Below are 11,430 nucleotides of genomic sequence, written 5' to 3'. Positions count from 1 at the left end.
AATTGTCATCGATGTCCCAGAGCAGTCTGCGGTATCTTTAGGTAAGTAATTTTGTCATGTGTTCATGTTGCGAAAACTGTTACCCATCATGCACTCCTAACGCATTTGAATTAAATATTATTATATTATTTGTTTTGCAGATAATGTAACGCTACAGATTGATGGAGTTCTGTATTTAAGAATCCTGGACCCTTTCAAAGTAAGCTTTTGCAATTCATATGACAAATTTGAAATATTCTGCTCCTATGTATATAATATCTTTATATTTTTTTTTTAATGTGTATTGTTCACCCCAGGCTAGTTATGGTGTTGAGGATCCTGAATACGCTGTCACACAGCTGGCACAGACCACCATGCGTTCAGAACTGGGCAAACTCACACTGGACAAAGTGTTCAGGGTAATGTCATGCTGTTTAATCTCACCTTGTTTGTATCCCACCTGGAAACAGAGACATAAAACCCAAATGTATTGTTTCCTCTTAAGGAAAGAGAGTCCCTTAACGCCAACATTGTTCACTCCATCAACCAAGCTTCAGACGATTGGGGAATCCGTTGCTTGCGTTATGAAATTAAAGACATACACGTTCCACCTCGTGTGAAGGAATCCATGCAAATGCAGGTGAGGGTTCAAGGGGATTTTAAAGTTGCCCAAAATTTTAGTTGCATGTGCTTATGTTTTTATACTTCTGTCACATTCACATATTTTTCTCTGAACACACTTTGTTGAGAAAGCGCCGAGATTTAAAAGAGAAAAAACACGCAGAGACAATCATGGGAAACCATAATTTTCCTCACAGGAGTTTGACTTTAGAGGGGATGTATAAGTTGAGCATGTGCAATATTTTGGCTTGCAATATTCTGTAGGTTGAGGCTGAACGTAAAAAGAGAGCCACGGTTCTGGAGTCTGAAGGGACAAGGGAATCGGCCATTAATGTCGCTGAAGGACGTAAACAAGCTCAAATTCTTGCCTCAGAGGGTGAAAAGGCGGAACAGATCAACAAGGCGGCCGGTAGGTGAATTCGATCAAACATCTTTGATACTAACTTTATGTTTAGAAGTATTTTTTTTTTCACTGATATTTGACCAATGACTAAAATAAACAAATTGTTCAGTATTGTCCCTTTCTGAAACTATTTGGCTCCAGGTGAAGCCCAAGCAGTCATTGCCAAAGCTGAGGCCAAAGCCAAGGCCATCCGTTTTCTATCCGCTGCCCTAGCTGAGCAGGTGAAGAGTATTTTTTTTTTTTTCAATCTTTGAACGGAATCAACACAATGTGAAACATGTCCTTGTCCATTTTTTTTTGTGCAGAATGGAAATGAGGCAGCCTCACTGAGCGTGGCTGAGCAGTATGTGTCTGCTTTTTCCAACCTCGCCAAAGAGTCCAACACTGTCCTTCTACCGTCAAATACAGGGGACATTAGCAGCATGGTTTCTCAGGTGTGCATGTGATGAGAGATGCAATGTTTTCTGAAATCATTATATTTCTCATGATGTTTTCCTGCCCTCAGGCCATGTCCATTTACGGCACATTAGCAAAGGCAAGTCCGAAGAGCCCAGCAAGAGAAGTGGAAAACAGTGAAGATGTTTTGGATGAACCGCAATTTAAATAGCACAGGATAAAATCAATGAACTCAAAACAACACAAAGCAGAATCAGAGGATTCCAGTGGATGGCCATTAAATTGTTTATATTAGCAAGTAAGATGACAAACTATTTGGGTATCTTGCCTGGTTCTGAAGGAGTGGAATTTTCACTGACTTTTTTGCCAGTCGCCGACTGTCACAGCAGCGATTATTTTGATTACAGTGACTTTTGGATGCTGCGCATGTTTATGATTTACTGTGGGTCCGATCGTCAAAATGATGTGCGCAAGTCATCATTCTCAAGCTATTTTAGTTCATTTATGTGAGAATGTGATTTAGGTAACTCAGGCAAGACAATTTTAATTTACTTCTTCATAGAAATATAAGTTAAGAAAGCATTTTTATGTACAGCCGTAGTTTTGAGTTGCAACATGTCCGGATGTGTCGGCATGTGGGAGTTCTACAGTGTGTTTAAATTCAGTTTGTTATATTAAAATGGTAAGCACCAAAATAATTACAAATGAGCTTTTTTTCTTTTTTTACATTTTTAAGGGGCAATGCTTTCACTTTGTTCTGTACATTACATAGAAAATAAACTCTGTGCCCAACCTTCACTGTTGTATCCAGCCCTTGTCTATTGATATATTTATTACATTTAAAAGATACTTCAGTGCGTTTTCCTCAAACTGTCTTTCTATATGAGTACAAGTGCTTGTGGAATAATTATTTCAAAACGTGTGTGAGAGATGCAAGACTAAAAGCACGAATACTGTGTGCATACATTGGTTTGAAATTACTTTACAAAATAATGTATATGACCCAGACTGACTTCTGGTTATTTTATTCTTAAATTAAGTACAACTGTCTGAAAATAATCCGCATATATTTGTGTTATTGATTAAATGCTTCAAATCACTCCTTTAATTTTGATTTAGTTGACTATGTGCACGTTTGCAACGAAATTAACAACACCTTCTGACAAGTACACAATGGGTACTTTCGAATCAATAAGTATGGTTTTCCTTGAACAAGGAAATAATTTCCGAACTGTATAAGTTTACGAAACATATTGTTGTTTTCACACCAAATATTATGTGACCAGGTTCAAGTTTACCAAAATGTACATTCCTGCAATGTAAAAAGAAGGGCGAAAGTTTAGAGTGGGTGTCACACGGAAACATGTTCGTCCGGAACTTCCGGCGCAGGTTCCATGCGCTCAAAGGTTCCTACCCTGGTCGATCGTCTTGGCTGTCCGGAGTGTAGTCCTCATGAGGTCGGTGGTAAGGGTTCGCCGTCGTCTGTGTACCTGAGACACGTCAACCCTCCTGGACCAACCCAGCGACCGTCAAGCCCGCCCCTTGATCTAACGAGGGGTGGCACAAATGACTTCCACAAGGTCAGCGCGAGGCAATCACAACCCTACGATAAACTAACCGGTTGACATGTACGATCATCATTTTTATCCTTTAACGAATGTCATTGTAGGATGAAAGGGCTCCGGGTGCTCTCCTTGCTCCTCTGGGTGAGTGCGGTATATTTTGTGGGAATTTACCTCTTTGTGGGGGGATTCCTGCTGGTTAGGCTGGAGGTGAACCGCACCAGCACCTGCGGAGACGTACTCGAACCGAGGGGGGAGTTGAATGACTTTTGTGGGGCAAAGCCACGCTTCCGAAGGGCTGTCCTGGTCATCATCGACGCCTTAAAGTTCGACTTTTCCCGCTATGACCCCAACAACACGTCACCCCGGCCCTTTGAAAACAAGCTGCGTGTGTTTGACGAGACGACCTCATCCAGGCCTGCTCAGTGCCGCTTGTACCCCTTTCGTGCTGACCCACCCACGACCACCATGCAGCGGATCAAAGGATTGACTACTGGATCTTTGCCCACCTTTGTGGATATCGGTAATAACTTTGCATCAAGGGCCATCTCGGATGACAACCTCATCCACCAGTTTGGCCAAGTGGGTGAGTACTTGTGTAAACATGCACAGGGAGATCTGTTTAGGGATCATGGGTGGGTGTTTATACATAACACCCAAGAAATTCTATTTAAGTGTACATGCACTTTACTATGTCAGTGTTCATACTCTAGTCTACTGTCTTCTTTGTACTTTTGTACTAGACGTGCACAAATACGTTATTACCGTCTTATTAACTGCCATTGGCATGTATTCTTGTCCATTACGCCTTTTTTCAAAGGTGAGCTAATTCTACTTCATTGTAAATTTCTTGGAAACAATTTTACTGACGCGCGACCACTGATAGATGACATCGGTGCCCTGTTTTAGACATGAGATCAGCGCAGTTCGAGTTCACTGGGACAAATGCGTTGCATTCTGTGCTAACTTCGCTTTTCCCTGTTCCTGTTTGGAAAATAATGAAAATAGGCAGAATCAAACTTTTAATCCCCATAATCTTTCAATTGATAGTTTGTTGCATCGATAATAATGTGGAACACAATTGTTTGTTTTTTACAAATTTTGGGTCGGTGTCGTCAAAACTTGATGTCTGTGGCTCCCTATCACATCAGGTTTTTCAGCTTTAGATCCCCGTTTTTTTTTTAAAATATGAAATAAATGTATGTGTATGTATGTATGTATGTATATAAAGCACTATGATGGAATAGTTACAAGTTTTGTCAACAAAAAATAGAATACAATGGTATGCCCACGGTAACAAGGGTAAGAGTAAACCCAATACAAATTTTTACAATTCCCAAAATGCTAGCTTTCAGTTTTCAGATATTAATAGTACTGAACTATTGGGAGCCGCACACACCTCTCGCCACACTGTCTCAATTGTGACCGTCTCAATTGGTGGATGATGACATTGTCGCTTCTGGGATATTACCGTTTTCAATTCCTACATCCTCTATGACAGGCAAACGAGTGGTGTTCATGGGCGACGACACTTGGGAGAGTCTTTTCCCAAAGAAGTTCTACCGTTCTCTGCCCTTCCCTTCTTTAAACGTGCACGACCTGCACACTGTGGACAACGGCATCCTCCAGAATATCTTCACAACGAGTATGTTTTATTTAATAGTGAAAACAAACAGCTTGTCGGAAGCAGTAGTCAGTCCTGTTTTGTGCGTACTTGTATATCTTTCCATCTGTCATTTTCTTGGCTTTGACAGTGCTGGGTGATGAATGGGATGTATTGGTTGCTCATTTCCTCGGGGTGGACCACTGTGGGCACAGGTTTGGTCCCGACCACCCGGCGATGGCTGACAAGCTCATCCAGATGGATGGAGTCATCAGGTCAGACAACGGTGCAACGTGCCACTTACGATTTTTTTTTTTCTGTTAGTCGTTCAAAAAATCTGCTGGGAAATCATACCTACCACACTCTTCATTTTTGTCTGCAGGTCTTTGATCGACCGTATAGAGAATGACACGCTCTTGGTGGTCATGGGAGATCATGGGATGACAGACACCGGTGATCATGGAGGAGAAAGTCAGAAGGAAACTGATGCGACCCTCTTCCTGTACAGTCCTGTCCCGCTCTTTCCCGGAGCCCCGTCGCAGGTCTGCAGAAATCATAAATATTTACTAAACAAATTGAAAAAGATGACATTTTATTCAACTCTACAACAAATGTAGAACAATATACCATAGTGAAGTAGTTTACGTACTTGAGTGTAATTATAGCAGGTATAGTATAATAATAATAAATAGATAATAATAATAAAAAAACAAACGGGAATAATAAAGACGCCTTAAAGTGTAAATATTTTGACGTGATCATTGTGCATATGATGTTGAACATCAATTCTGCTTGCTACAATGCCATGAACAAAAAACAATCAAGTGAAAAACTTTAATCTTACAACTGTAACTGAATTCAACGTACGTCGTTTTGTGATCTCATCGTACGTCAAGTATCAAGTATGTATTGCGTGTTGCTCTGCTATGCCCTCCAAGCATTAACCACGGATAATTTACGGATTAAAATTTAAGAGCTGAGACTAAAAGTGAAAATCTGTTCAGATATCCAGAAAACTGCAGGTGAATTATTAAATCTATTCTGGGGTAATGAAACCGTTAGAGAATGCACATGACTGTTTATGCTTTGTGAATCGATGCTGGTAGGCGGTCTTTCCAATCTCAGCAATTAATAAAGCGTACCTCCTACCAACGTGTTAAACTGCTGCACTAATTTACATAATTGCTTTTCAAATGGAGCGTCACATACTGTAATATACTCTACAAAGCGGCAAGTTTCATTAGTAAACAGATTACGTCCTCAAGAAAATCAGCAGGGAGCCAATCAGACATCTGCTGTATTTGACACCAAGACAAATCTGTTTTTATTGATCAGGAACTTTTCAGGACATTATAAATGATTAATTTAATGCTGTTTTGGATATTAGTCATTATTTTTATAGCATTTAGGGCCAGCGCATAAATAGTTATTTGTGTGTAATGTTGCAACCTTCTTATATCCCTACCTTTAGGATGAACCTGATGTGGTGCCCCAGATAAACCTGGTTCCCACTTTGGCCTTGCTTCTTGGAGTGCCTATCCCATACAGCAGCGTGGGCCAGGTTCTCTTGCCTTTGTTCCCGTCGCTTGGCCCTGCACAAGGTGCAGTTGCAGGTCTCAACCAGCTGGAGGCGCTGTGGATCAATGCAAAACAGGTTCGGTACACAGTCAAGTGAATTTAGCAAAAACTGAGAAATATATTTTTCAGTATGAAAATGTGAGCATTCTGTTTCTGAAGGTGAGCCGTTTCCTGGTGACATACTCTGCCTTGGCCAAAGATATACCATCTGAGAGTCTGGCTCTGCTTCAGGGTCAGTTTGAAAAGCTCTCTTCTCAATATCTCACATTCGTCAGAGAGGGACGCTCGTCTTCCCGTGAGCTGTCGCTCGGACTGCAGGCCTACCTCACCTCTGTCCAAGACGTGTGCCGAGCCACCTGGGCACGCTTCAACCCGCTTAAAATGGCGGCGGGTTTAATCATCCTGGCGCTTGCCTGCCTGATGTGTTTCACCGTATCCGAAATGTCATCTGCGCTTGTCAGAGAGAATCATTTCCGGCTGAAGTCAGCTGCTGTCGTCGCGCTGCTTGTTGGAGTTTGTGTGGCTGCAGGTCAGCTGCTGTCATGGGGTTACGTCGAGTTAGCGTGGTGCATGGCTGCTACCGCCTTAACCTCAGAGCTCCTCTTCCTGTGCCAGGCCCATCAGTCCAAGGGATCCGCCGTGGTTAAGAATGAAGCTAAAGCCCCAAAGAGTGCAAACTGGAGGACCCCACATTATCCTCTCTCTCCACCTGTAGTGGTGACACTCCTTCGCTTTGCCTCCATGTTCTCTGATAGCTATGTGATCGCAGAAGGTCAGGTCGTGACCTTCTTGGTGCTCTCATTGGCTTTATGTATTCCCCTCCGTCTCAACTGGGATGGCCTCCTTCTGCCAGCCAACCCAGACTCTTCAAAGCCTGCCTTGATACTACCTCCACCTGCCTCTCCCCCATCGGCCGTGAGAAAAGAAAGCGGCACTCTCTTAGCCTTCTTCGCGCTCCTCGTTGGAAGTCTCTACCTCTCCCTCTTCTTCCACGGCTGTCGAGAGGAGCAGCGTGCCTGTCAGCCGTCCCCTTTCCTTTCCGCCCTCGCTCGGGTGAAAGACAATCAACTAAAGAACATTTTCTACATCCTCTCCGTTTTCTCCCTAGCCGTGTGGACGTATCTGTTGAGAAAATGTCTCCGCCACTATGGGAACCTGAACTCCTCAGGTGGAACGGTATTCACGGCCCGCTGGATCCTGCCCTTGCTTTCTGTGTGTTTGGGGCTCCACTGGGCCGTTGGTGCGTCACCAGAGGACAGCTTCAGGAATTTGGCCGAGCTTATCAAACTAGCCCAGCTGATCATCCCCAGGGCTGCCTATTGTCTCCTGGGACTGGGGTTGGCCCTGATCTGGCTGGATCCACTAACTGTGTTTGTGAAGACCCGACCTGCGAGTCTGACGAAGAATTTGTCCATGCCGCCGCCACGCTACCGAGCCAGCACCGGTATCAGCCCCCAAGCCGAGCTTCACCACCTCATCCCGCAAATCTACCAGCGCATGCGCCGCTCACTCGATGACGGCGAGACGAGCGGGGGCAGCGAGATGGACAACAGACCTGCTGTGGAGGCTTACGGCCTAGGAACAGTCTACTCTGCCCCGCTGCTTCTGTTCTGTGGGCTGCTGGGATTGGGTCTGCTTCAGTTGCACCCGGAGGGCATGGCTCTGTCTTTCCTCCTGCTGCTGTTTGAAATGGGGGCTCTGCTTCACATCCATGCCTCCTCCACAATCCTCTGTCACTTGCACGGAGTATATTCGGGTGAGTTGCGTATGTTTTCTGTTTCTTCTTGTCTGCCTTCTCTTTGTGTATCTCCAAATTGATGCCGTCTATCACCGTTTTCCTCAGGCGGCTTCAATGTGCCCTGGACTCCTGTTGTGCTGTGGTCTCTAGCAGCCACACAGTTCTTCCATGCAACAGGTCACCTGCCCGCCTTTCCTTCCATTCAGTGGGGAGCAGCCTTTGTGGGATTCCCCAACGGCCACGCAGGCACTTTTCTGCCGGCCTCCTTGGTCACCCTCAACACCTTTGCTTCACACATCCTGTTTGCAGGTACATCAGAAAGAATGTTGCTTGATTTGGCTGAACATTGAATATTGATCAGTGAACACAATGCAAAAGGATATGAATTACACTCACCTGACATTTCTAGCATCTGCTATATTGTCCCCAGTCGGATGTCCGTTGCTGCTGTTTTGGCCCCTGGTATGCGAGGGCCGTGGAAGCAAGACAGGAAAAGCCAGTGGCGATGGAGAAGAGGACGCTGTGATGGAGATGAGACTGAGGGAAAAGCCGCAACTGTTCAGCTCGGCCCTCCTGCAACTCTCAACACGCTACCTCTTTATGCTGGGAGTGCAGGTATGACACTAAACGATCATAGGGCTTGAATGTTAATGACAAAATTCAGGTGGTGATTGTTGACCTTGGGTGAGGTCTTTAAGTAACATTCTATCGTGTTCTCGTAAAAACGATGAAATCAACACGAAAATATTTGCTATTCAATATTGAGAATTTTATCCACTTAAATTGATGGATCTTCATTGCTGACTTTTACCTCGCTGCACGCATTTTTTTGTGCGGAATTTTAAAAGCCAGAATACAACCAACTTCAATGTATGAATGTATTGTGAATATTGTGGCTCAAAATGCAGCTTGAAATAATATTTCGGTCATTGCGCTTTGACTTAAAAAAAAAAAAAAAAAGTACTTTTTTTTGTGTATGTCTTTGCTTGATGGAATGTTTTCTTATTATTTCTACACTATTCCTTGACTTAAATGCAAATGAAAAACTGTGAAATATTGTATTTGATTACAATGATAATTATTCATTACAAAGCCTTTAAATATGATTACTTTGAGCCAATAGCCATTATTAAATATCACAGATGTTTTACAGAGTTTATATTTTGATGTTTTAAATTTACATGTGTTCTGATGTATTATTGAATAATTAAAATATTTATATATATATCTATATATAATATATTAATAAAAATATAATTGACGTGTTTTCATTCTTACATACAATGTTGTGATTAAACCAATAATTTTGGTCATTATCATCACAATCAGAAATGCTGAGTGTTCCATCTTAAATTGTTGATCTAAATTGGAACAGCTTGGCTTTGGCAGATGCGTGCACTCCGATGTGCCGTTCTCGTTAGCTTCTGTAAGTGTCTGTGTTTGCCTGCTTCCCAGGTCTTTGCTTCAGTGTGTGCAGCTGCTATCCTCAGGAGACACCTAATGGTGTGGTGTGTTTTCGCACCCAAGTAAGTGCCTGACTACAATTTCCCGCTCACACAGACTCACTGGTTTTAAAGGCTTTTCGGGATATGGACTCAGTGGAAATGCCTGGCACTTATACAGGTTTCCACTGTGCACACATTAGAGCGTGCAGATTCACCTTGCGGTAATGGATGCCGTTGGTAGTTACAGATATCTGAATTGAGAAAATTTGAACTAAGTGCTGTTTCCCCAGAGGCACTCATGTTGTATTTCACCTTTCAGGTTTATGTTTGAGGCCTCAGGGTTCGTGGTGAGCTGCGTGTGTTTGCTGCTCAGTGTCTCATTAGTGGTGAGAGTGGACGTGGCTGTCGGACACTGGTTCAAGAGACTCATCCCCGATGTGTCCAGGTAGCGAAAGCCACACCGCTGCTTTACCAGCGCAGTCCACTAGAGAACACTGTGCCGCATTAAAAGGAATGGACAAGGTGGTTAAGTTTGGATGACACTTCATATGCGGTGTGAAGGCTCGACCACAGGCGGATGCAAAGCTGCAATAGCAGGCGAAGCTGTTGAATCGACCCTTTTTTTTTTTTTTTTAATATGCATTTAATAAGGCTGGAGAAAACCTGCACTTTCTGACATTTTTTTTCATTTTCAGATTTTTTTTTCCATACGAGTAATCATGTGCTTCAATGTGCAGTAATTAGACAAATAACAGTTTATACTAATCCATGCCTGTCGCGGATGCCTCAGCGGTGAAACACCGTCTGAGAACTTCATTCACACAAATATGCAACAGAGTTGCCAACTTGAAGTTACATTTTTTTATTCAATAAGTGACATGATGGTATACCGTACACTCTTTGCTGTGTATTGTAAAATTATTGAGCCATTACTACACGCATGGAATGTATCATTTTTGAAACATGACTGTCTGCAACGCCAAAATAGGCAGGATCTCTTTTTGTGGGCATCACAAATAACACTCCTTATTTTAAATTATTCTTTGTATTTTTTTTATATATATATTCATAATACAACTCAAGTGGAAGGTCACTGCCAATTTTGAATGAACTGATACTTCAGAAACTTTTTGGGTGTGTTTTGGTTAATTATTCTGCCATCTTTTATTTAATAGGGCTATTGATTTTCAACAATTCATCATTTAATATTTTTACTAATCATACATTAAATACATGTCTTAATAACGTCTTCAATTAATGTCTTTTCTTTTCTAATGACGTCATCAAGGGCCATTGAATCGACAACCTTTCTAAGTCATTTATTTTCTAAAAGATGTCTTGAGCCAGTGCCAGGTGTATCATGTGTTATGTGCCGCTAAAAGTCCATGAAGCTACTGCACAATATAGAAGGTATGTCGAGCTCAGGTTAAACCAACACGGCATTCCTCAGGCCATTCCGTACAGGAATGTTGTGTACTTTTGAGCGTCTGCTGTGGTGATGTCACCCCAAATGATGATTTAATCATTTTTCTTGTTGTTGGCTAATTTGCTCTATGTTTTGGTTAAATGCATAACAAATGAAGAACTAAAATAAGTGTCTGAAAAGGAATAAACCTTTTTACATGTCTTGTTGGTGCGAATAGTTTTTATTCCAAGTTGACGAGTACTGAATGTCAACTTTTACTTTATGTACTGCTTACTATTTACTTTTGAAAGGTGCTTTACAAAAGAATGTTTATTGATCGGAGGAGATGATGGAAGATTTTAACTACCCATCAGTCAACGTGATTCATTCATTATTCACCGGGGACACTTTTACTTTTCCATGTCTCACTTATACACATTAGAGAAGCACGGGTTTGGTAAAAAAAAAAATGTAGCTTTAAAATCCGGAACACTGGCATTTCCTCTTGCAGAAATTGTTGGCCAAAAACGCAATGACGGATTTTTATAGCATCCATCAAGTAAGCCAAAATGTTATTATTTTTAATATTTAATGACGGTTTACATTTTAAAAAGAAAGAAAAGGAATTCTGTAAATTTCCTGCCAACTATTGTGAAAAAAGTGGCACGATGGCCTCACAGTTCGATTGCGGCTCCGGCCT

The 11,430-nt window shown here is 42.2% G+C and overlaps 2 protein-coding genes across 2 annotated transcripts in view; both read left to right on the top strand.

The window, feature by feature from the left end:
* Window positions 1-2,197, top strand: part of stoml2 (stomatin (EPB72)-like 2) — a 3,200-nt gene extending 1,003 nt beyond the window's left edge. The window contains exons 3-10 of the mRNA XM_088281945.1: window positions 1-41; window positions 141-199; window positions 297-398; window positions 485-619; window positions 865-1,009; window positions 1,145-1,224; window positions 1,309-1,437; window positions 1,509-2,197. The exon at window positions 1-41 is cut by the window's left edge and continues 59 nt beyond it. Of these exons, the coding sequence (XP_088138071.1) occupies window positions 1-41; window positions 141-199; window positions 297-398; window positions 485-619; window positions 865-1,009; window positions 1,145-1,224; window positions 1,309-1,437; window positions 1,509-1,610 (793 nt within the window). The 3' untranslated portion in view covers window positions 1,611-2,197. The remainder of the gene's footprint in view (window positions 42-140; window positions 200-296; window positions 399-484; window positions 620-864; window positions 1,010-1,144; window positions 1,225-1,308; window positions 1,438-1,508) is intronic.
* Window positions 2,198-2,819: 622 nt separating this feature from the next.
* Window positions 2,820-10,951, top strand: pigo (phosphatidylinositol glycan anchor biosynthesis, class O). Its single transcript, XM_088281944.1, has 11 exons — window positions 2,820-2,979; window positions 3,069-3,547; window positions 4,463-4,606; window positions 4,716-4,839; window positions 4,947-5,106; window positions 6,036-6,218; window positions 6,302-7,898; window positions 7,986-8,189; window positions 8,311-8,495; window positions 9,336-9,406; window positions 9,645-10,951. The coding sequence occupies exons 1-11, from the start codon at window positions 2,966-2,968 to the stop codon at window positions 9,772-9,774; spliced, it is 3,291 nt and encodes a 1,096-aa protein (XP_088138070.1). The 5' UTR covers window positions 2,820-2,965; the 3' UTR covers window positions 9,775-10,951.
* Window positions 10,952-11,430: the final 479 nt, after the last annotated feature.

The sequence above is a fragment of the Idiotropiscis lumnitzeri genome, chromosome 18, assembly GCF_059441095.1.
Source record: "Idiotropiscis lumnitzeri isolate Australia: NSW breed Sydney's pygmy pipehorse chromosome 18, RoL_Ilum_1.0, whole genome shotgun sequence".
Taxonomy (NCBI): domain Eukaryota; kingdom Metazoa; phylum Chordata; class Actinopteri; order Syngnathiformes; family Syngnathidae; genus Idiotropiscis; species Idiotropiscis lumnitzeri.
The sequence above is the reverse complement of the archived record's forward strand: the minus strand, read 5'-3'. Positions and strand labels throughout refer to the sequence as shown.

Excerpts from the sequence above, each read along its gene's own strand:
- pigo (XM_088281944.1), top strand. Across the intron at positions 4,607-4,715 it reads CCAGAATATCTTCACAACGA|TGCTGGGTGATGAATGGGAT; the intron begins GTATGTTTTATT and ends TGGCTTTGACAG. Across the intron at positions 6,219-6,301 it reads TGTGGATCAATGCAAAACAG|GTGAGCCGTTTCCTGGTGAC; the intron begins GTTCGGTACACA and ends CTGTTTCTGAAG.